The 26,546-nt window shown below is 35.5% G+C and overlaps 1 protein-coding gene across 3 annotated transcripts in view; it reads left to right on the forward strand.

Moving 5' to 3' along the window:
• PRKG2 (protein kinase cGMP-dependent 2) overlaps positions 1–24,359 on the forward strand; it is a 112,687-nt gene extending 88,328 nt beyond the window's left edge. For all 3 annotated transcript variants that reach the window (XM_003772969.3, XM_031941628.1, XM_031941629.1), the window contains 5 exons: positions 9,500–9,663; positions 18,447–18,569; positions 19,498–19,560; positions 20,690–20,756; positions 22,149–24,359. In XM_003772969.3, coding sequence (XP_003773017.1) covers positions 9,500–9,663; positions 18,447–18,569; positions 19,498–19,560; positions 20,690–20,756; positions 22,149–22,244 — 513 coding nt within the window. In that variant the 3' untranslated portion in view covers positions 22,245–24,359. The remainder of the gene's footprint in view (positions 1–9,499; positions 9,664–18,446; positions 18,570–19,497; positions 19,561–20,689; positions 20,757–22,148) is intronic.
• Positions 24,360–26,546: the final 2,187 nt, after the last annotated feature.

A 26,546-nucleotide genomic window follows, 5' to 3' on the forward strand; every position in this document is an offset into this window, starting at 1 on the left:
TGAAGTCCACAGTCTAACTGAGGAGACAAAGAAACATATAACAAGAAACATTTTTAAAAGTACATGAAGATTAAAGAAGAAAGGCAGTGCTTTATTTGGTTTGTTGAGCATGCTACATCGTCCTGCTGCCAAAGGAATGTAGAAGAAGGGAACAATAAATACAGGATACGAAAAACTAGGAAAATCTTTTTAGAAATAGCTTTAAGCCATATATTCAAGGGGAGAGACGTAGCTCATTGGAGATGAAACCGACCAGGGCAACTTCAAGGAGCAGGAGTGTTTTGAATAAATATATGGAGAATTCTTAATTATTTGACATGTTCTGTTTAAAAAGGATTGAGTAGCTGGCATTGGAGCACATAGATTCATATTTACTATATGATAACAATAGTTAGCCCTTTTTATAGTGCTTTCAGTTTTGCTTTTTATTTGTTTTTTTATTGTTCAATTTTTCAGTCATGTCAAAGAGTTTATGACCTGATTTGGGGTTTTCTTGGCAAAAACACTGAAGAGGTTTGTCAATTCCTTCTCTAGCTCATTTTACAGATGAAGAAACTGAGGCAATTAGGATTAAGAGACATGGCCAAGATCATACAGCTAGTAAATATTTGAGGTTGGATCTGAACTCAAGAAGATGAATCTTCTTGACTCTAGACCAGGCACTCTATCTATTGTGCCACTTAGCTGCCATAAATTTTTGCAAAGTATTTCACAAATAAATTTTCCTTTTATCTTTCTAAGATTCAAGACAGGTGTGTGTGTGTGTGGGAGTGCTAGATGCAATTATTGTCTTCATTTTACTGAAAAATGAGGCTAAAAGATGTAAACCGAATTGCCCAGGATTATCCAGCTAATATTTGTCTGAGGTAGGATTTGAGCTCTGCTCTTCCTGGCTCTAGGTCCAGTGTTCTATCCATGGTGCTACTTCCTACTGATCTGAAAGCATTAACTTCTATCCCAAATAACGTCAAGCCTAAAGAACTCGAGAATAAAAATTCAAAAGTAAGCTTTTCCAAATTACAAAGAACAAGCATGACCTCCATCAAGAGCCATCCCAAGACAACTGTACTCCCCTCCTTTGAAGAGGAGGGAGGCCCTTGGGTGTAGTGAATGTCACTGATGAAGATGGGAAGGACCCAAAAGATAAAATCTACTTCTTTGTGTTATGTATATGATCCCCATTTACTGAATTTAGAATTTCTTATCAGTTTTGACTATTAGCATGATAACTAGAGGAAGTGAGCTCAGTTTGGGGCAGGAAGAGGGGAAGTGTATTTTAGTTCATAGTTTTATGTATTTATCTTACCTAAGGAGAGTGTGTATAGTGTCATACACAAAAAGTTGGATCCCAGGAAGATCTGGATTCAGGTCCTGTCTCTGAATATCTTAGCCATGTGACCCTGAGACCCTGAGAAATCTGACTTTTCAGTTTCCAGGCCACTCTCTAAGACTTTAAGTTGTGGAGAAGCTGCCAGCCATCACTAAGAGAGGGCCCTTCCTTACCAAGAACTCCTCACTCCTCACACAAGACATCTATGACAAGAAAGTCACAAATCTAGATCTCCATATATATATATATATATTACCTAAGGCAAGAGATTTTCTGGATTATCTCAGAGAACTTTGTATACTGAAAACAGAAAATGTGATTCTCAGTGTAGTAAAACTGTGCTTGTGAATAACTCATGCATCTTTTTATTACTATGTTAAAGGAAGCATTTATCTCTATGTCACTGATTCAGATATCAGCCAGTTATTATACACTACCATAATATGCATTCCACATGCATTACTTAATTTTATCTTTACCACAAACTTGTGAGACAGATGGTGCAAATAGAATTATCTACATTTTACAGATTAATTTTAGTGATTTACTCGAGGTCACACAAGTGATAATGGCAGAGCTGGAATATGAAGTTGCCATTGCCTTCTTCTTCTTTTTTTTGAAATGGTGCATCTTTCTTTTACTCCTCAGTTCTTGAAATTCTTCCTATTCCTATTCACTCAATTATTTCTTTTATTTCTTGTTTTCTTTTGGAGGCCTTCTCATGATAGGTTCCCTGTTCTTTCCTCTGTCTCATCAAGTTATACTACTAGATTTTTGGAGAATAAATTCTTCTAAATCAAAGACCTCATATCTAAGGTTTCCAGTTTTCTGTTTCTTGAGGCTTCTAAATCCAACTCCTAATTATAGATCTTTTATTTACTTTGAATACATTCTATATAGACTTACATGAATACCAGTTGTTTCCTCCAATAGAACACAAGTCCTTTAGGGCAGAAACCACCTAGGGTAGAACCTGGCAAACTAATAAATGGACATTGACAGAGAAATAGAAACCAATAAATTTTACTTTATTTTCTCAATAGTGTTTTATTTTTCCAATTACATGTAATTGTAATGTAATGTAATGTAGTTTTCACCATTCATTTTTGTAAAATTTTGAATTTTAATTTTTTTCTCTCTCCCTCCCTGACTTCTCCCCTCCCCAAGATATAAGCAATGATATAGATTATATCTGTGCAGTCATTTTAAACATATTTCCATATTTGTCATATTGTGCAAGAAAGATCAGAGCAACAGAACAATGAGAAAGAAAAAGCAAGCAAACAAAAAAAATGAAAATAATATGCTTCAATTCACATTTAGTCTCCATAGTTCTCCCTCTGGAAGCTAATGGCATTTTCCATTTCAAGTCCTCTGAAATTGTCCTGGATCACTGGATTGCAAAGAAGAGCTGTGGGCATCCCAGTTGTGGAAATGAGTTTTAATCATAATAGTTGGCATAGAGTTCTTAAAGTTTGCAAAGCACTTTACATACATTATTTCATTTGGCCTTTATAATAATTCCAGAAGGTGGATCATTGTTATTATCCCCATTTTACAGATGAGGAACCCGAATCAAACAAAGATTAAATGACTACTTGAGGCAAGTTTTGAATCCAGTCCTTCCTAACTCCAAGTTCAGTACTCTGTCCACTCTACCACATCATATCTCACGTCTCCCTGAAACAACAGCATTTTACTAGAGAAGCTGTCTAGCTGTGAGTCAAGTCACATCAAAGTCCATGAAAAAATTTAATATTGTGGGTCACTCAGAGGGCAAAGGGAAAGGGTGAGGTTGGTATGATTAGATTGTAACTTATTATCAACAGAATTGTTCAGGAACAAAGGTCGGAAATGGAATGTCATATACAAGGAAGACACCTTCTTGTTTGACTGATTTGAGATATTTGAAGGGGAATGATATGTAACCAGCCTGAAAAGACAGCCTGGAACCAGAGTTTGAAGGCCTTAATGCTAATATTGTATTTTAGAGACAATAGGGAGCCTCTGAAACTTCTTGAGAAGAGGAGTGACATGGTCAAGCCTATAGTTTAGCAATTTCAAATTGGCAACTGAGTAGAAAAGAGAGTGGAAAAGGAAGAGATTAGAGGTAAGGCAACAAAATTAGAGAATATTATTCAGTAAGTAGCTGAAGAGGATCTGAGGATCTGAGCTACAGTAAGTGCATGGAGAAAGGGAAAGGATGTGAAAGATGATGAAAAGAAAGAAATAGGCAAGACTTGGCAACTGACTGAATATGAGGGGATGAGAGTGAAGAGTTGAGGATGAGCCCTAGATTATAATACTGGGATACTGTTTAAATGATGGTCCCTCAAGAAGAACAAGAAAATTAGGAAGAATAGAGTGTTTGTCTGGCTTATATGACAAAAAAAAGAAAATGTTAGCTGTGGGAAGGGATGTGGGAAAACTGGGATGCTAATGCATTATTGACGGAGTCGATTCGTTCTGGAGAGAAAATTGGAACTATGCCCTTTGGGGCATAGAAACTGTTCATACTATATGATCTAGCAAGATCTCTAGATCTATATCCCAAAGACATCCAAAAAGGGGAAAAGAATCTATTTGTATAAAGGCATATATATATATATATATATATATATATATATATTTGGATGGCTAAGAATTGGAAATCAAAAGGATGTCATTAATTGAGGAATGGCTAACCAAACTCTGGAGTATGATTATATTAGAACATTAGTGTGCTATAAAAATGACAAGCAGGATGATTTCAGAAAAACCTGGAAAGACTTCCATATTTCAGGGATATTTGATGTGATAAAAGTGAACACAACTAGGAGAATGCTGGACACAGTAACAGCAATATTGCTCAATGAAGAATTGTGAATGACTTAGCTATTCTCAGCAATATGGTGATCTATAACAATCCCAAAGGACTAATGATGAAGCATATTACCTGGTATTGATTGAATATAGACTGAAGCATACTGTTTTTCATTCCCCCCCCCCCCATTATGTCTTTTACAAAATGACTAATGTGGAAATGTTTTGCATAATTGCATATGTGTAACCAAATCTGGTTGTGTATCATCCCAGGGGAGTGGGAGGGAGGAATAGAATTTGGAACTCAAAACCTTAAATTAAAATGTTTTTTAAAAAGCCTCAACAAATGACATTTTCTATGTTAAAAGAATAGAGTATTTGAAGGAAGGTAATGAGTTCTGTTTTGGACATAGTGAACCTGAGATGCCATCAAGATGGAGATTTCACTAGACATGTGGGACTGGAAATAGGAGAGAAATGAGGACACATCATAGCTTAATCCCCAGTATACCCCTACCTACGCATGGGGGTGATGACCCTGAAAACAATTTTGAGGTTGGCCGTTCCTTCTAGTAGAAAGAGCTAAATAAGTTATTTCATTTCTTATTAGACATTGCAGCCAAAGAAGAATATGAGAAACTAAAGAGAAAATTGAACAGCTATACCATTGCTCTTTAAAATCATTCAGACTTTTGAAGGATCTTACAAAAATAATTTAATTCAAGGCTAGCTGTGTTTCATGTTCATTTTCCAGTCTTATTTTCTAGGACCACAGATGATTGTAGAAGATGGGCTGATAAGCCAAAATGGCAAAAGATCATTCTTTCTCTTTACCTTTTACCAATGTTTCTTTAACTTCTTTGAAGATGTTTGAAGTTTATCCATTAGAAGAAAATAAACAGTACTATAAGCTTATTTTCCATAGACATTGGATAGAAATGCACTTCTCTTATTTAGAAGCTTCTTCCAGAAGCTACAATCTACTGGTTAAAAGAATATTAATACAGCTTTCAATTATTAAAAAGAAACTTTATAAAGGGAAAGGAATAAATATTTATATATACCTATCATATAGCAAGTACTGTGCTACATGCTTTTAATTATTATCTTTTTTGATCCTTATAACAATCTCGGGAAGCAGATGCTACTATAATCCTTATTTAATATTAAAGGAATCTGAACCAAACAGGTAAAGGGACTTGACCAGGATTACACAGCTAGTAAGTGCCCGAGTTTGGATTTGGATTCAGGTCTTGCTGATCCCAGCTCCATACTACTAGCTGCTTCTGAAACCAACTACACTTGTACTAATATATGTCAAATAACTAATAACAATATTAAGTTATGCATTTTCCTCTTTGAAATGTTTTCCCATGTTCTTTCTTAAGACTCATCACAAAATTGAACTAAAAGATTTTTATCTTATTGTAATGAGTTTCACTTTCACATTTCCTATCTTTAGGATGTGAGTCACCATTAACCTACAGAAAAGCTTTTTCTACTATGAAACATTTCTTCTTATATGGATTTTCCATTTTTATCATAACCACATTTTTGTCATTTCTATCATTTACACTACATTCTTTTACCTGGGAACTTTTAGATAGAAGAATTGAGAGGATGGAAGAAATGACCATGTCTAGATACAATTAAAATAAATTGTGTTAAAAAAATGCCACAAATATTTTTTAGAAATTTTTGCCTTTCATTTTGCATTGAACTGGCTATTTTTTCTCTTTTATGATATCTAGACTATTTGATATGACACAGGACATTTTATTTGTGCCCTAGTACAAGAAAATTTAAGGAACTGCTAATATTGCGTAGATACTTTAGTACAAGATAGCTACAATGGATAAATTTTTACTCTTTCTAAATGTTGAAACTTTCACTGTTGCTTTACAAAGATATTTAAAATCTGAGTGTTTTATTTTTAATTATTTTTATTCAGTGTGTTACACTGACAGAGATAAATATCAATAACCAATTGATAGTCCCTAATTAGAATAAGCCCATCTCTCATTATAATATTCATTCTGATATATTGATGGCCAATCAGAGTTGATTTCCATCTGTCAGGGATAGCTCCTTCTCCAAGGATATCAGGGGCCTACTAGAGTCCTCTTTGGCTTCTGAGACAGCCATTGATCTCATTTTATTGGTTATTTGCTGCCATAATTAATAAATTAATTATTAGGTTATTAGCCAAGTTAATAAATTGGCTTTTCATGTCTCTCAGACTTTTCATTAGTTACATTAATTTTGTTAAATTTTAACCATCTTATTATTGAATATGCCCATTTTAGTATAAATTAAGTGTAGTGATCAATACATGCAAAGCCAACTTCTCTAGAAAGTTATTGCAAGTACAAAATTTTGCTTAGTGGATGAAAGTTGGAACAAAAGGCAATAAACTAAATGCTGCCGAATGAACTTTGGAGGTTTCCTAATAATAAATATCTATGTTAATGATCACTAGATTCTATCACCCCATGTCCTCCAAAACAAACTACCTGGAACAGTGGCTCCAACTAAAATGCTTCCCTAGCAACTTTTGTAAATACATTAATGGCCTTCCTCTCTTCTATAAATGGAGAAAATTTAAATGCAATGAGCAAATGAATAAAAAAGCAATTTCAAACATAAGAATACTTTTTCATTTATCTAGACATAAAAATAAAATTAAACATTGCTTCCTTGTCCATTAAACTCCAGGCTTACAAAGTTAGATAGGCAGCCCCACACCAGTTCTCTTGCTCTGTATAGAGAGCTCATCTCATTTCTAAATTACTTCTTAATATCCTTGATAATCTCATAAATGTACAATAGTTTTATTGGCAATCCCATGTGGGTGAAAGAATCCCACTTCAAATTATGCTGGTTTAGTTTTCCCTAGATGACGAGATCTTCTCTGACTTGTGTGCAACTCTTGTAGCAGAGGCACATATAATATGATGAGCTTCTTTCTGGGGATTTATCCAAGTTCTTTGGTTTAAGCTGACACCCTAAAACTTGGGAGATACATTTTCTTGGACAACCTGACCCTATGCATTTTAAAGTACTTATGTGAAACAAAAACAAGTCTACATGTAGAAAAGATTGATAAGTATAGATTAGAGGGTTATATGATTAGGTGAGTTCAGAATTGATTGTTATCACCAAATCCAGAAGGAGTTATTAATGATTTGATATCATTTTGGAAGGAGGTCTCTAGAGGAATTCCCCAGGGATCCGTGCTTAGTTCTGTGCTAATACCTTTGTCAGTGATTTAAATAAATGCACTCATGATTATTAAGTCTGCAGATGACACAAAACTGGGAGAACTAATATATTAGATGATAGCATAGTGATCTGAATATCAAGAAGTTGAGATTTAATAGGGAAAATGTAAAAACTCTCACTTCAGTTAAAAAAAAATCAGTTTCAGTACAAGATGGATGATCCAATTGTTCTTTTGAAAAAAGATTTTTGAATTGGAATGAATTGGAAAACTCATGCTGAGTCAACAGCATGATATGGGAACCAAGAGAACTAATGCTACCTTAAGCTTAGAGTACAAGTATGTGGTGCAATGGATAGATCACAGGGTCTGAAATCAGACCTGAGTTTAAACTTGATCTCAGACATTTCTTAGTTTTGTGGCAATGGGCAAGTGAGTTTACTTCTGTTTGCCTCAGTTTCCTCATGTGCAAAATAAAGATAATAATAGCACTTACTTACTTCCCAGAATTGTGGTGAAGATAAAATGAGATCCAGCATCTGGCACATGGTAAGTGCTATATAAATGTCCTTATTTTTCTTATTATTGCCATTAGACTAAATTTTTAAAAAGGCATAGTATCAAGGAAGAAGCAGGTGAAGGTCTTGCTATCGTTTTGACTTTATCAGGTTATATCTATTGCATGGTTTTCAATAATGGATACTAAGTTTTTGGCGGTACATTGACAAAGTAGGAAAGTGTCCATTCGAGGGCAATACGGATGATAAAGAGCCCTGAGTTTTTGACATCTGAGAATCAGATAAAAAGAATTGAGAATGTTCCAACCTGAGGAACTGCTAAAACTTACGTGCTAGGCACTGTGCTACATACTACAAATTTTATATCATTTAATCCTTACAACTCTAGAGTTTGGTGCTATTGTCTCCATTTTACAGATGAGGAAACTGAGTCAGGCAGTGTCTAAGTGACTTGCTTAAGGTTATATAGCTGTTAAGAATCTGAGACTGGGTTTGAACTCAGGTCTTCCTGCCTTCAGCTAGTGTTCTAGCCATCTTACCACCTAATTGCTTATTTCTGTAGTAATATGATATCTTCCTTTCCACTTTCATTCCCTCTTTTTTTCTTTCCTTTCCCTTTTATTCCCTTTCTTTCCTTCTCAAAAAAAGTTTGGTTCCTAATTTGGAGGCTAGCTGCTAAATACAAAACCTGGCATTATTTTCTTTATTTTTGGTTCAGACCATTGCAATATTATCAAGAAATCAAATGCCTTTCTCTTTGGAAGCCCACATATGTCTGGTGGTGAGGGTGAGAAGGGAAGGGGCTTTTTAATTCATCCAATCTTTGTGCAGTATAGAAAGTATCATCAAATTCAAATAGAACTGAAGGATCTCTTCAGTCCACAGTCTAACTTAGACTTAGAAAATCACATATTAACATCATCTATGCTCTATTGCACTGCCATTTATTTTGCCAAATTACATTTTATTTTGTTTGGGATCGCATTGGGAGCATTGTGGGCTATGTTTGACACTTCTGTATGAGAGGTTAGAGGGAGAGTTAATCTCAAGTCCTGTTTAGGAACCATATTGTCTGTGTGACTAGAACTCTCAGTACCTCCAGGTAACCCCAAGAAGATTCTCCTCTGCAAAATGAATGACTATCTTGGTAAATGGGGTTTCCTCACTGGAAGCCTTCCATTCCAAGGACATTAGTCATCAAAACATTCTGATGATAAAGCACAGTATTTCAGATCGAGGTTCTTTGCCTGATTTAGTGAACGTCCTCCTTAAAGCCTCCTCAAGACCAGGAGGCCTACTCTGGAGCCATGGTAGAAATCCTTGCCTAGGCCCTGGCAAGACTCAGCTCCTCCACGGATAGACAGAAGGCAGATCGATGGCTTTAGGGGGCCCCGGGGTTACTTCCTGAGAAGGCCAGACTTGAGGTCTAGGAGGTAAGTGTGGGCTACCAAGGCCCACAAGCTGGCAGTGTCAAGTGTGGGAAACCTGAAGCAAGAGAAAAAGAAAGTTCCATTAAAAGGAAGGGACAGACATAGACTATTGACTCTTCAGGTCCCTGGAAGATCGCTAGCTCCAGCTTGTCAGGCCCATTCTATAGAGATGTTGACAAATCCCTACATTCTTTGCCAGGTGGATTTTGGATTTGCAAAGAAGATTGGATCTGGACAGAAAACGTGGACCTTCTGCGGGACCCCGGAATATGTGGCTCCCGAAGTCATTCTCAACAAAGGGCACGACTTCAGTGTGGATTTTTGGTCTTTAGGAATCCTAGTCTATGAACTGCTGACCGGCAAGTAAGTGCCTTTGTATTCAGCCCATTTAAAAGTGACCCTATTAATTGTGCTCTTCTGAATGAATGAAGAGGGACGGGCATTCCATGTATCGGCCACCAGGTGGTGCTGCAGCCAAGGCACACTAGTCTGTGTGTGGGGCTGGGGCAGGGCTTCCCCCTCTGCAGGCCGGGGTGGGCTCCCAGCAGTCACTCCTGTCAGGGGCTTCGGGTCAGGGAATTTCCCTTTCCAAACAACTCTCCTCCTTCTTGTACGGTGTGTGCCTCTCTTTTCAAGCTCTGCAGAGCAAGCAAGTGCCTCTGGGAAAAGGGAGATGAAAGGGCTTTGCTCTTGAGCTTTGGGAGCTTTAAAAAATGGCCTTTTAAAAACCAGGATTGTTCTGGTCTTAAGTTATTTGCCAGGAGTACAGTGTGTGACACCAGCCCCCTCCCCCTTCGGCTCTCTAGCTCCACACCCCAGTTAGGCAAAAATGTCTCGTCTCTAAACAAGGAATCCCACTTTCACACACACACACACACACACACACACACACACTCACTCATCTGTCTGCATATATTTAAATAGATATCAATGTTGATATCAATATTGATTAATATTTTACAGAAATATTGATGTGCATAGAAATAGTTCTCTATCTCTATATCTATGCATATCTATATATCTGTAAAATAGCTAACAGTCAGATAGACAGACCTTAGGTAGAATACTGCTTGGGTTTATGTTTCATGACATTTACTGGTCTAATAAAGAAATAATGAATAAACATTTAGAACGAAGATCAGCACTTCCCAATATAAGAGGGAAAGGGGAACTTAAAGTGTACATATTATCTACAATATATTCATCTTTTCCTCTGGAAAAAGAGACAAAGGATAGGGGAAAGAATATTCCTACCCCTTGGCATCCATTTTGATCCTATCATCAGTGTAGTGGTGCCAGGACACACTCTGTGCTTTGACCCTAGGTCTAGGCTCATCATTTTTACTATTAGCAGTAAAATTGTAACTATCTTCTTTCTTGCTTGTGATCATCTCTCTTTCCTCACCCCTCTTTAACACTAGCTTATTTTACTCAATCAAACTGTTTTTTTGTATGTGAAAATTAACTAATTTTCCAAAACAAAAAACATGAGGAATGACATTGCATTTTTACAAACTTCTTTAATCTCCGAATAGAAGGTATCTGTAGTCTCCATTTTACTTCTATCTTCAATCTTGACTAATATGTCATTTTAGTTGAAATGTTTGCAGAAAATCTGGCTTCATACAGATACATAGCTGGAAAAGGAGAAACATTTTAATAGGAAAATAATGTCTTAGTATTATTATGAAAATTATTTTAACTTCATACAAAGGGCTTCAGGGGAACTTCACGGGTCCACAACCCATACTTGGAGAATCACTGCTCCTATATACTCTTGGATACTGAGGGAAAGTCATTCCAGTAGCTTTAACAAGCTTGATTGACCTTGAACAGCAGAAAAGAGAACCAGTTATGTATGGTCTGAAAAGAAAGCTAGCCCATGAAATTAAGTATCAAGATATGGGAAAATGCTTTGACCAAGGAGGGAGACTCTTGCAGATTGACTTTATGAGGAGAAAGAGGAATTTAAGGCACAACAAACCCAGAGAAGTGAACAGCTTTTGCCAAATGAGTTCCCTTATAAATGTGTTATGTGAGCTAACACGTAATATCCTTCAGAATTTCCCTTTTCTCAAGGATATTGTGAATATCTGTGGAAGATTGTCCTTCAAGGACAGGGCCCAGATAGAAAAAGGAATAGGTTTTTGTGGGATAGAGACAACTGGAAAAATACCAGAAGGTTATCCAGTAAATAGAAGGATAAAATAAGGATGCCCACTTATCCCAGTAGTATTTGACATCTTTTTAGAAGGGTTGAAAAAGCATCAAGGTAGACAGAAAGTACATATATCTTCCCATTTTTCTGATAATATTATGGTTTACTTAAAGAATTCCAGGAGACCAGTAGCTAGTGGGGATAATTAACAATGTTAGTACAGAATTGGGATATAAAGATATTCCCAGAAAAAAAGGGCATTTCTATGTAAGAAAAGAATGAATTCAGTTAGACTTTAGTAATGTTAAAGGCTCTGAGAGAAAAAGATAGAGAATGATATTTAAGTGTGAGCCCCTTTCAGGTATAAACAAAAGATTCTAGCAGTGGAAGGGAGTCTGAGGCTCTGAGCACTTTTTTGTACATTAAAAAGGCAATGAACTTATCTCTGGCCACAAATTATGTCAATTCTTTTATTTCTGCTTATGCCTTTCACTTAAAACCAAGCAGAAATCTGGGACATGTCATTATAAATCTGGCTGCACTGGGGTGACCAACTGAACTATTAAGAATTGTCAAATAGGACAGGACATATCTCTCTCACCCCATTCTTGAAAGAACCTTGAGCTGAATTGGAGGAGTGTCTTCCAATACTGGTGCAAAGATCTTTATACTTCTGAACGATCATAGTAGTGCTTGAGCTGAAAAGACAGATTTTAACCCTCTTCCAAGATTGAAGCTGGAGGGGCTAGCTGCTGTAGGCCCTTTGAAGAGCAAGCCCAGAGAGTCCAGCAGATCCACTTGTGCATCCTGACACCTGTGAAGATCCCATGCAGAAGCTTCTCTCCCAGAAGCACCAAGCCCTGTGATGCCAGGAGTCCAGCTGAGCCACCATTGCTGAGAATCCATGTTTTCTGTAGAGCTATATAAAATAAGACAAGCAGTTGAGGTCACATTCATCACAAACATCAGTGCCTCACTTTAAAGGGAACTTAATGAAGACTCTCCAGACACCTCCAGACTACTTGGGCCCTGAAGAAACACAGTTTGAGTTGCTTTGGTTATTTGTGCCACAATAGGCTTCATTATTATGGTATTTTCAGCTTGGACCCACTCTTCCTTCCTCCTCTTCTTTCATGCTGTATCTTTGTGGGACAGAGAACTCCAGATTTTAGCAAAGATAGCCTGTAACTTGTTTTTGTTTTGCTATTTGAGCAAATGAGTTTAAAAAAAAAAAGAATAATTGTGTCTACTGGATGATGGTTAATGGCAAATATGATAGTTTGGAATCAGGAACTATGGTAGTAGGAATGATCACCCATGTTACTAGATGGACTAGTCATCCATCTGGGAACTTAATCTGTGCAAAATGAGTGATCTCAAAGATAGTATGGATATTTTGTGGGACATTTTTGGATGTTTTCATTTACTAAAGCTTCTCCATGGACTCTGTATTTATACAGAAATACCCTAGAGAAAAATGAGCATTTTTCTTTTGGCTCTTTTCTGATGTGTTCCCTTTACAAGTTCGACAAGTTCTTACAAGATGACTTGCTTGTTTGAATGTTAAAGTACCAATATCTGTTGCATTATTACATCTATTACAAATATAAAGGCATCTGATAAGAACAATATGAATACTGCATTCTTTGAGCTCTGATCTTGAAAGATTGAACTTGAGCGATCTAGAGGACTCCTGGATAGAAGAATACTATGGAACTTGAGAGGATATTGAGAGCATTTTATAAGATAAAATTGAAACTTTGGAGAGAAGTACAGTACCTGCTAAGCAATAGGAGAATTACATAATGCATTTTTTTCCTGTGAACTACCTAAGAATGTGAACCCTCTAAAATTCCTGGCAGTAATGGAGTTTCAGAAGGTACATGGCAAGTGATGATCAAGACTCTCACAGAGCATAGTGATGCTAAGAATATGACCACAGAGTCTTAGTTCTCCATATTTTATGGCAAATTGTGTTTCACTCTGGTGGTGCAACAAGAAAATGTAAAAACTTTTCTTAGGAAAGCTCCAGCTATATTCCCTCAGAGAAGAAACATGGGACATCTGGTTCAGAAATGTGACCAAAGCACCAGAGCATTGGCAAGAATCAGAAATGGGAGAAAGGTAGACTTCTTGTTGTTTATCCTTTGTTCTTGAGGAGGACCAATGACATCAGGAGGATGTTGCCAACAAGTGAGTTGGATTTAAATGAGACAGAGCTGTTCAAAATCATCAGTTTCCCTCTTTCTTTCAAAATCATTTGGCGTACAAGTGGCAAGACGTAAGTCAGGACAACTGCCAATGGCCCAGGTTCCAATGGCAAACCTTGGCCTCTTAGAGCTAAGCTCATTCTCAGGTATTAGTTTATCTGAAACAATGCCCATTGAGTAGTTAAAGATTAGGTAAAAATAAGATAAAAGATGATTTACTTTGCTTTCACAAAGAGTCAGAGAGGAAGAGACCCTCAGAGTTTCTGGCCAGATCAGAAACCAGGTTGACTCATAGCAAGTCTTAAAGGCACAGCTTTGCATAGTTTAGAGATTTCAGACTCTAAAGCAAGCAAGGTTGTTTCAGACTAGAAAAGTAATTTGGCAAGTAGTAGGAAAGCATGGCTCATGCATGCCAGTGCCATTCAGTGTCACTAAGCAAAAAAAAAAAAGGATCTTGTAACTTGGATGAGCAATCCAAGAATGATGGAGAAAAGATTAATAAAACTATAAGAAATAGATGTGTTAGACTGAATTGTGTGGAAGGGCATGATATATCCCTGAGAATTGAAAAAAATACCTAATTAGTCTTGAATACAAATGAAAGCTGCCCAATTTTGTTCAGCTTTTGGACAGAGTAAAGTTGTTTATGTATGATTTCCAAACCAGCACAGCAGCTGAGGAACTGGTCCATTCCAATATATCCAATAAACACCATGTCCTTTAAGGAGCAAGCCCAGCTGATTCACTCATTCATCTGTTCTGTGTGATTGTCAGCCCAGCCTAACAGCAGTGTGACTGCTCCATCGCTGATATGAACACTCCATTCAGCAGGAACTTTTAGGACTCTTAGACAAAGAAAAGACATTCAAAGTCCTGCAATTCTGCAATTCTTAATGATTTGTGTTCCCATATACATTGCCATAACAGCGTTGTATTTTGAGACTTTAAACTTATGCCTACTTTCTACCCTCTGTAGAGGTAGATTTTGTGTGTTGAGTAGATTTTTTTAGGGAGTAGGGTTCAATATGTTCTTGCCATGCCTCTTGAGTATATGTCTTTTCTAGGAGATAATTGAATGTTATTATGAATTATACTGGTTTGGGTTCCAGGACTACAGTCTTAGAAATGGTCACTCATAGGGTTACCCCTGGAATGTATGGTAGCAGTCATTCCTCTGGGAACCTAATTTGGTTTGAATGTGTTTTGGGAACCTGAGGCCAGAGTGGGGTGCTACACTGTAGTAAGAAAAAAACTGAAGGGATTAACATAACTAGAAAATGAACAAAATATCTAGCAAGCAATCTAATGAAGAACACTCACTACTTGTATAACTAAAAAATGTTCCTTAAGAACAACTAAACAACTTAACTAAATCTAGAAATATTCAGTGCTCATGGTTATACTGCTATTACCAAAATTAATTTATCAGTATAGTGTTACACCAACACAATTAACAAAGCACTATTTTACAGTTGTGGTATTAAACTCAAATAGAAACAAGGGCCACAAAGCTATATATACACACACAAACTTTGCAATTTTCATATTGGCTTAGAAAACCACATAGCATTATGTACGTTTTATTTTTATTTTGTTAAATATTTCCCAATTATATTTTAATCTGGTTTGGGCTGCACTAAGTAGTGTTGTGGACTGCATTGAGCCATATGTTTAATGATTGTTTTACAACAGTAAACAAACTAATAATTAAAACTAATTGGAGGAATAAAGGAAATAATGAAAATGATAGGAAGAAATAAGCTTTTTCAGATCATAGATTACAAAGCTCTATGTATAAGGAGTAGACAGTGATAATTAGGGCTAAAGAGACCCGAGTTCAATTCCTATTAGTATTACAGATAGCTAGATGAGTAACTTCCCTCTACCAATGCAAGTCAACATTCTTTGCAAATTACAGTCTTAGTGAGCTACCTAGAACACTGACATTAAGTGACTTTCTCATCATCTGCCTATTTCTAATATCAATAAAATCACATGTTCAGTCACAATCCCTTTATCTTATCATCAAAACTATTTGGCATTTGTTAAAAAATACAAAAATTGGTCAGTGGAACAGACTTTACAAGGAAGAATAAAAAATAAATCAACTCAATCATGAGTCCTAGGTGTGAAATAACCAAGAGATAAGTTCACGAGCAAACACTAGCCTCAAGCCAAAACTGAAATGAAATAATCATGAAAAGAATATCAAACTAAAGAGGATTCTCTAGTTCATTCCTTCTCAACCAGCCAAACCCTCAAGATGCTGAATCTAATATACTCTACTGAAACTTCCAATCAGAGACAAAACTAGTTCAGAAACTTGCAGGCTCATGCCAAGAGGACAGTGAAAAGACTACTCCAGATAACATCCATTTGGGAAACTGAAAGTTTTACATATGTGAAAACTTGAAATGTGAAAGCAGCAGAAGGATGCAAGAGAACAGAAGCTCAGCCCAGGCATTCCCGTTAGAAGTGTACAAAGTGTTGCTCCAATATGTAGTCCAGAGTCAAGAAGACTGAAAGGATGAATAAACAAAAAGAATTTCACTATAGAGTGCTAATGTAATAATGGTGAAAGTCAAGATAAAAACCCAAGAGAAGATAATGACTTAAAAATGCCCACAAGCAAAGCCTCAAAGTATACAAAGCAAATCCAAACAGAATTTCTGGAAAAGATAAAGTAAGAGTTTAGAAAAAGTAGAGCTAAAAATGATTTAGAAAATCAAATGAGAGTAGTAAGAGAAAAGAATGAGACCTATGGAAGAAAGATATGAAAAAAAAATTAATAATGTGGAACAAGAGAGATAAACCTTACTCAAGAAAGAATTCACCAAATAGACGCTAATGGCTACATGAAACATTAAGACATAGTTTTTTTTAATCGAAAAAATTGAAAAAATATCCCATAGCTTTTAAAAAGCAACTGACCTAGAAAACAGACTGAGAAGAGATAATTTAAGAATCATCTTTTAAGAACTCTTTAAAGATTTAAATTTAAACTTAAATTTAAAAATCTACTATGATAATTAGAGGACAAAATATATTAAAATGAAATGAAATTTAAATAAAAAATATAGAAGACAAAGTAGAAATTTAAAGAATCACCTCCTGAAAGAAACCCCAAACTCCCAGGAATGTTGTAATCAAAGCTAAGTGCTCAGGTCAAGGAAAACTACTGCAAATAGCCATTTTTTTAAAAAAGAATTAACGTATTGAGATAACATATTTAAGATTGCATAAGTCTTGAAAGTTTTAGTAACATTGTGTTGATCACAGGATCAGCATAGTGGCCAACCTCAATTCCAGAAGATCTGTGATGAAACATGCTACTCATCTCCAGAGAGGTGTGATAGACTGAGAGTGCCAGTTTAGGCATTTCTATGTGTCTCTTTCTATACACACACACACACATACACACACACACACACACAAATATGCATATATATTGTGTAATATATTTTATACATACACTTTCATGTTTGGACATGGTTAATCTAGGAATTTGTTTTACTTGACTATACATGGTTGTAATGAGTTTTGTTTTCCTTGCTTGTTTAGTTGGGAAGAAAGATTGGAAAGAGAACTTGGAGTTGAAAATAAAATGAATTTTTAAAAGGAAAAAAAGTGCTTAGTGTGAATTAGTGTGAAAGTAAAATAATTAGAAATTATAATAACCAAGCTTGGTCTCAAAAACATTCTGTATAGTTTCAAAGTTTATAATATATTAACTTAGTTTGTTGAACCAATTCTATAGGAGATAGTCCTCTGGGAAGGATAATGCATTAGGAAATGTCATTATCTTTGATTAAAAGTAAATTTATTTGAAAAGCAAAGGCTTTTTTAGAAGAGCAACTTGATTTGTGTTAAAGATTTTTAAAAGTCTAATTTCATTCATTGGCTGTGGATAAAATAAATAACATATCATGTTTTACTTTCCACCGATGCAAGTAATATTTTCTAATAAGTGCAGCTCTTTCTGGTTTAGAAGGAAAAAAGTATCAATTCAGAAAGCATTTGCAAAAACTAATTTCTGAGCTGAAGGCAGAGACAATAAGAAATAGCATCATACCTACGCTTGATTGTAAAAGATTCTACATCCTAATGCAAAGGTGTCAAACTCTCGGTTAGGACAACACTCCCAAATGCAATGTATTCCAGATTAATATGTAATTTAAGAGGCAGGTAGGAGGTGAAGTGGATAGAGTACCAGCCATAGAATGAGGAAGACTGACATTCAAATTCAGCCTCAGACACTTCACAATAGCTGTGGGACCTGGGTAACGTAGCTAGTCCCTTAAACCCTGAATACCTCATCAAAACCCCCCAAAGAACAAACAACCTCCTCCCAACAAAAATGATGTAATTTAGAAATATTTTACAAAAATATCTAAAAATATAATAAAACATTGATAACATTGAATTTAAAACTGGAAGGGCCTGCAGGGATCTTTTTGGATGGATTAGTGGCTCCCTTTCAATTTCATTTTGACACCATTTGGCCAAACTATGCTCTCATTTCAGTCAACAGGGATCACAAGTAAAAGGTTTAAAGCATCTTCATTAGACAAAATATCCAAAGACTTAATCAGGAACTATATAAAACTAAACAATAACCAAAATATTTAGTTGCCTAACAAAGGTACAAACCTAAAAACAATTTCTATAATTAAAGTTTAGGACTTTTTTTTTTCTGTATCATTTTTCATAGAGTAGTCCTTGGAATTTTTTTTTAATTGGGAATGTTAAAATTGTGTTCTATTCTTACATTTCTCTAGCCCTCCATTTTCTGGCATGGACCAAATGATGACTTATAATTTGATTCTCAAGGGAATTGAGAAAATAGATTTTCCCAAGAAGGTGACACGACGCCCTGAAGATTTGATTCGCCGACTTTGCAGGTAGCATAACTGAAGACAGCAGCATATAACTAAAATGACCCCTTGTTCATGAGAAGCCAGGTCTCCACATTCTTTTCTCTATAATATAAAACATTTGGTGAATTTTACATGTCTTTCTGATTCCCGGAGAGGCAGCATATTCCAATGGGGAAACTAGCAGCAACCTTGGAGTCATATATACCTAGGCTAAAGATTCCCTCCAATGCATGCTTCATATGTGACCATGGGGAGGTTATGAAAGCTCTCAGTCCCACAGTGACTCTAACATTGTAAATAATTCCCCACATAGATAAAATTATGTCTGGAGCAAAACCCAATTTTTTTCAGTCAATATCTAAACTATGTAATTACAGAAAAAGGTGACACATTTTACTTTACCAGTTATATAGGTCTAGGATTGTGAGATGTCCTCATACTGCATGTAAAGTTATAGTTCTCAAAAGTTTCTTTATCAGTCAGGGTTAATTTTCAGAAATATCTTTTTTGCTCCAGAGCAAGAGAGAATTCTGAACTCTAGGTTAATAAGGCAGTAAGTGATTTATATCCATGTTATTTTAAACATGAAGCAATGTTTTAAAAGCCTTATGGGACTACATGCACTTAATCTACTATTGCACTTAATCAGCCAAACTTTTTGCTTTATTTTTATATCCCATTGCATTTTTACATTTTACAGACTCTTTCCCCCAGAAAACCCTTCCCTTAACTCTTAAGATGGAAAATTTCTAGAATTCTTTTTTATTTTTCAGTAGATCTTGATAACTAAAAGAAGTCATATAAGAAAAATTATTTAATATATCTTATTTTGGCATACTCAAAATGTTTCTGGTATAAAGACTCATAAATATATGAGTAAAAGGAGGAAAGTTGGCATTATTTATTTACTGAATGAAATTGTTATAAACTTTTACAAACTCTTTTTTTAAAGGCAAAATCCTACCGAAAGACTGGGAAACCTGAAGAATGGAATCAATGATATCAAGAGGCACAGGTACCATAATATTCCTTTTTGCCGAGAAAAACAACTGAATGGTAACATTTGTTGGTTTTTTAAATGACCTTCCAATTGAGTCAAAAGCCCTTAAATAATTAATTTTTCAGTTCTAGGAAGGGGTTGATATCTAATGGGAAAGTTAATTTGTTTCTGTTTTTTGGAAGTTCTGATTTTTCAAATGTCAGTAAACAAGGAGTTTAGCTAAATCAATTGCTAAAATGTATTTTTAATTGTTTTAAAATTTTGTTTTGTTTTGGCTATTATAGTTTATATACTTTAAGATTTTCTTTGAAGGACCTTAGCACATAAAGCTTTAAATTGTTATCTATATGGTACATTATATTATTCAATGAAAGAGGTATCATAAAGGAAAAGTCTTACAACTATAGAACCTCAAAATATTGATTCTTTCCTTAAGCAATAATCTACCATAATTGGATAAGTGATGAATTTAGTCAAATGATATAATACTCAAATTGGTCTCCTAAACCTTTAATACATACTCTAAATTAGATTGTAATTCTGTTGTGGTGGTTTCATTTTGCTTAACAGAATTCTGACTTTCAAATTTTCTTTTTGCCTCCATCACTTATGGGTATTTGAATAGAATTGTAACATGTAAAATACACTTTTCTTTTTTACTATTAAATGAGTAGTAGACATTAGGAAAAGGAGTTAGACCTTCTGATTTAACAAAATTTATCTCCCTAATTACCACCTCCTCTTCCTCCTTTTTTCCTTCTTCTGGAACTCATTTGTAAAGAAGTTACATTAAGAAATAGAATTAAAAATGAATGTCAAAGGGCAGAACGAGTTCAAATGGGAATCAGTTCTGTAGGACTGTGTGTAAGAACTTGGTCTGCTATTGGAAAACTGTCCTATTGGTGCCAGTGGATTTACTGAAGGATTCTACTAAGGACAAGCCAAGACCCTAGCATACAGGGGGCATTTCAGTTCTATATCATCTGTTCATGTCACCCTGTGATCATCTACTTACAGAGTACCTTGAAATAGAATCAGTCATGTTTAAAACAGGGCAAAGATCACTTGAGTTGAAGAAACAATTTTATACTCTAATGATGAATTTATCATAATAGTAAACTTTTTTTCTCCTATTTCTTTTGAGGTGGCTGAATGGTTTTAACTGGGAGGGACTGAAGGCAAGAAGCTTGCCATCACCTTTAAAAAGAGAGGTACTGAATCTATTCTCTTGTTTCCATAGGAACTGTTTTCATAGATTGTCATATTAAAAGAAAACAAATGAAAATAGTGGCGTGTGAGATGGTCTTCCTGCTTTAAGGGATCATAAAAGTGCTCTTTTATTCTGAAATACTAAGATGGAGATTCTGTTTTGCTTAGAAGGATACAGAGAAGGGGAAGGCTGATGTTACAGTAGCATTTTTCAAACTGATTTGGGCATAGAACATTTTTTGTATAGATATAACCCATAGAGAAAGGTTGATACACAGCCTGAGGATATGAAAAAAGAGGGTAACTACAGATCTAGGATAAATTGGATATTAGACAACTATAAGAATATAGCAGAAAATGAATATAAATTTTATTTTCACAACAAAATGTTATAAATAACATTTTTTACAGAATTTCATACTTAGTATTTTAGAGGAAAAAACTAGCATTCAGACTTTCTCACAGAAATCCTCCTCATATCTCATGGATTTGAAAAATATTGTTCCAAAAATAGGATTTTTCATCTTTTTTGTGTTGTGGCCCCAGGTAATTTGGTGGCCTGGGGAATCCTAGAGAACTCTATTCAGAATAACATTTTTAAATGCACCCAATAAAAGTTCAAAGGATCACAAAGGAAACAAATTATTTTAAAATATAGTTATTAAAAATATATATATTTTTAAAATTTATGGATCTAAGTTAAGAATCTATGGAAAGCTTTGTGAGATAGAGAAGGATCTCAGGCAGTTAACTTTGCCTAGCAGTTCTAATCTGTGCTCTAGAAATAGGTTCAGAACCTGTAATTTTAAATTTCTATTCAAGAGTGCAAAAAGAAATTCTTTGGGCACTTAGTTTGTTGAATACTCTTTGAGTGTCTTTTGGTCATTGTGGAGTGAGGGATATAGGGGTATAGAAAGGATGGGTTTGAATAGGTTTTTTAAAAAACATTCCATCTTTTCCCATCATAACAAAAGATCCTTTGGAATTACAGAATATGAAACAATTTGTGGTATTAATTAAAAAAAAAGAGGAAAGAAGGCAGCCTCAGAGTCAATAAGAACTGAGATTAATTCTTGTTTCTGGGCCTCCTCCTTGTGTCTAGGCAGCCTTCTGATTTTAAGGATCAGTTTGTTCTGGTGGAAGTTTTGCCATCTTAGTCTCTCTACCCTAGTGAAATCATTAGCCAGTGAAATTTGACCAGAAAAATTATTTTATAAGTTTTGTGTTATGTAAATTTGAATTAATGATTCAAACATTTGTTGGAAGTAATCTCTTTTTTTGGTTAGAAAAAAGGGAAGTTATCTTAGCATAAAAATCATTTTTTCAACTGTTCAAGAACCACATATTTGGGACACTGAAATTGTTTACATTTGCTTTTGTTGTTTTCCTGTTAGCTCAATGGACCCATAGATCACAGCTACTTTGACAACTATCCCCCTGAGAAGGGTATACCCCCAGACGAAATGTCAGGTTGGGATAAGGACTTCTGAAGGAAGTAAAAGAGTTTTCTGCTTCCCACACAACACAGAAGAGGCACAAAAGGAACAGTCATTCACCCTGATGCCCTCCAGAAGTATGAAGCCATTTCATGTGAATATGTTTTGTAAAGCCTGGCAGGGGAAGAGGACCCCTCTCCCGTGGATTCAGGGTTCTTTGGGAGCGTGTTTGAATTCCAATATCTAAATGACAAGCCGCTAGCTACCCATGGTACCTATCAACAATATCCTTCACTTTTCTTAAATGTTGAAGGTTACCCCAAACAACTTTTGGGGAAGAAGCACAGTTTCTTTTGCCTTCTACTTGCCTTCCCATATTCCTTTTCTAAGATTCCTTCAAAAGTAAAACATATTTGAGAGCCAGCTGAGACATCTTGTTATAGGAGGAAACAAGGAAAAGGAAGAAATAACTCTGTCATCTCAAGTCATCCTGCAGCCATCCTTGCACCTCCTTAGAAATGACTATCATAGAGCTCTTTGGAACTGTTGTTTGGTTATGAGCAAATAAAAGAGGCTGGCAGTATAAAAATTCTGCTTGTAGTCTTCAGTCTCTAATGTCTGACGTGACAATTCAAACTAATTCCATATGTCAAACACAGATGCTGGGAAATGTGAAGATTTGAAGATTTTGGACTTTTTCTACTTTTGGTGAAATACCACTCGTGCCAGCTTCAGCATAATGTAGTTATCAAAGTGAGACAGTGGAAAAAGTGACTAGTTTTGAATATGAGGACCTGGGTTCAAATCTTCTATTTTCTACTTACTACCCATGACAAGCCATCTATTTTTTCTTACCCTCACTTTTTTCATCCATAAAATGAGGGAAATGGATTAGATGGTCATTGAAGTTACAGATCCTGTAAAGTGAACCCCTAAAGAAGATACTTCTATTCTTCTGGGATTAGCCTTGATACCTTCAAGAAAACCGTCTTTATGGGAAACAAAATAACTGCTTAAATGCAGTTACAATGTGCAGGGAAGCAACATCTTCCCTTGGACAATGGGAAAATACTGCATCTTATTATTATTATTCCCTTTGCTTCCTGTCCTCTGATCTATTTCTTCTTGTTCTCAAAGTAAAAAGCACATGGAAACATGGCATTTATTCATCATTTAAAAATAAATTTCATTAGCTCAAGAAACTGATTCTAGAGCTTTGAAATATTTAGCCATGTCTATGAATGTCCTCATTAGAAAATCAAAGGAAAAGACTATAGCAAATTTAAAAGGAAGCTCAATTATGCAAATGTTGATTATTATGATCAGCAATGAGTCAATAATTCTTTACTAAGACATTTGAGGGATGAATGTATTTTTTCTGGTTTCAAAATTTGAAAGTAAAACAGGAGCTTAGTAAAATAAGAGAATTTTAAGTAAATGCGTCCACAAGGATTCCATTCACTTTCCCCTACCACTGCCCCTATCAAATGAAAGATCAGCAGGATCACAGATATTATTGAAGACAACATTAGAACTACATAAATACATGTATTTCCCACCAATGGGGAAAATCGTAAGTGAGAATGGAGATTTACCTCTCTCACTTGGCAGGACTACGTAGTTTTACTTTGCACTCACTCCTCCAGTGATCCTACATGTTCACAGAGCTGTTTCAAGTGCCAATTCAAGAGTAAAGAAAATCAGCTATGTATTTCTCTCCCTTCCCCTGCAATAATCAGCTGACACAAGAAAGTCCCAGTTTAGGAATGCTTAACTATAGTACTAACAAGATGAGTTTTCCCTTTTGGGATCATTTTGCTAAACCAAAGAAAACATTTTGCTTATGGAGTTCATTTTTTAAACTTGTATACTGTATATAGTAGTACCATTTTTAATAGGATGGAGATATTGAAGAACACCTAAGGTCTTTTAAAATGCCTTTCTTTTCCCATTTGGTTTGTATATATTGTAATTTTCTAGTGTGTAAATATATATGTATGAATACATATATTTAAATTACATATTTAAATTGAGAAGCTACAAATATAATAAGTGGATATTATTAAGTATATCTGTACAGTTCTAATAGCTATATTTTCCTCATAGAATTTTCACAGCTGTAATTCTTGGAAAACATGAATAATCCTAAATTAAAAAAAAAAGAAACAACAAATTTGCCATGCCTGTGATTATGCACCATTACCTAAGTAATTTTTTATGGATATTATTGTATTACAGCAGATGAAGCTGGTGATATAGTGGATAGAATGGTGAGGATGGATTCAGGAAGGCCTGAATTCAAATCCAAGCTCATATACTTACTAGTTGTGTGGTTGTGGACAAGTCACTCAACCTCTAATCATCTCAGTTTCCTTAACTGTAAAATGAGAATAATAGTAGCACCTACCTTCCAGTGTCCTTGTGAGGATCAAATGAGATATTTGTTAAAAATTGCTTAGCACAGTACCTGACACATCAGAGACATTCTATAGATGTTTGTTTATTCTTTTCCTTTATACTTGGTTTTTCTTGTTGCTTTTCAAAACCAAACTTATTTTCTAGAAACTGTACACTCATTATTTCTTCCCACAGTATAGTTCATGATATGAAAAGAGACTTTAAGGGATTATAAAATCCAGAGTGCCTCCTGGCAAAATTGGCACAGATTCAACCCTATACCTAACCTTGACCCACATCTAGAAAAAAAAAGTCTTATCTATTTTTTAAAGGTAACTTTAGTTAACTGAGCTTGTCTAGCTAACAACACTCACTGAAATAAAGTGCTTCCTTCTATTAAAGCTTAACATCTTTGAATTTCTGGGACATTTGTACTATTCTATTTTCAACAAGACTAAAACTAAGTCATCCCTTTTTACACAGTCTAAAATCTTTAAACTCTCCTGACTTCATTTTGTAGTTTAATCTTGCATACTTTATGCCTTCTGAAGTTTTTCTCCAAGAGAGGTAATGTGGGATAATGAAAATAGCACCACGTCTGGGCCAGAGAACCTAGTTCCAAATCCTGTTTTTGTACATAAACATCTGTGTATCTCTAGGAGAATTCATTTCCTTGTTGAGGCTCACTTATTATCTCACTTGTAAAAGTAAGTTGGACTCCATCATTAAGGTTTCTTCCAGATTTAAATCCTGTCATTCTTCTAGAGAGGCCAAGTGACGCCACTTGACTTTTGGTTATATATCAATGAAATGGAGTCCAAAACTATTGGAGAAATTTTTGATGTGTAGTGCACACAATGTGTAAAATATTCTTATCACTTATATCTTAGACCTCTCTTTCTAAGGACTCTGGGAACATCTAGCCCTAAATCAGATCCTGTGCAGTTAACCCCATGGATCAGTTTCTCTCTTGGGAATAGTATACCTTAACCTCTATTTCTCCATGAAAATTTAAGTATGAGTGATTTCTAGGCCTTCCAAAAGTATATAGTTGGGTTTTCTCCTGCAAAATGTATAGTATGTGGATCAGATATGGTAACAACTTTTATTTAACAGCCATGGAAAATATATAAGAACAAAAGGACATATGTACCCATGAATAAATACAGAAAATAGAACACTAAAACAGTCTATTAGGTTTGCCTCACAGTTAAAAACCTTTGAGGAATTGCTAAATAAACACTCTCCATTTATCCTGGGGGAAATAACTCCTTATTAACCCAGAAATATCATGTAGGGGTGGCAAAGTCCAGAGCTCCTGGCTCCTCATGGCATCACTTTAATGCTCCTAGCTGCATTGCTAGCAGGTTTACTATATAGAGAGAAATATTATATAGGGAAATATGCTATTAAGGAAATCTCACTCTGGGAGGCTGATCCTTGAACTCAAGATCATATAAGAGGCAACAACTCCAACAATGGAAACTGTCATTTTCAGGATAGTTCATCTCTAACCTTTGCTCAGGAAAAAAAAGATGAAATATAGCCAGGAATTAGATTCAGGTCTAGAGACTACCTTTCCTGCTCTCTGTGCCCCCCCCCCCCCGCACCCCCAGCAGTTCAACCTCAGCTATTGGCAAAGTTGTCATTTTCTGCTCCTATTTAAGGTGAGAGAAGAAATTCCAAATTCCTTCCCCTTTTCTTTGACTTCTTTTCACTCCAGTTTACAGGGAGAAGTTCAAAGGAAGGAAAAATGAGGAGAAAAATATAAGTGGTTTGATACAACTCATTCTTACAGATCCCTGGCCACCAGCTCCTCTGCCCATTCTCCTCTCTGTGAATGACCAGTCAGTATGGATGTAGCCTCAGTCCTTGGGGCTCACATCTGTGGTAAGGTTTATTTTCCACAAAGGCTTACCTGGTCCTAATCATCACCATTACATTCTCTTAACACTTTTA

Source organism: Sarcophilus harrisii, chromosome 6 (assembly GCF_902635505.1).
Source record: "Sarcophilus harrisii chromosome 6, mSarHar1.11, whole genome shotgun sequence".
Lineage (NCBI taxonomy): Eukaryota > Metazoa > Chordata > Mammalia > Dasyuromorphia > Dasyuridae > Sarcophilus > Sarcophilus harrisii.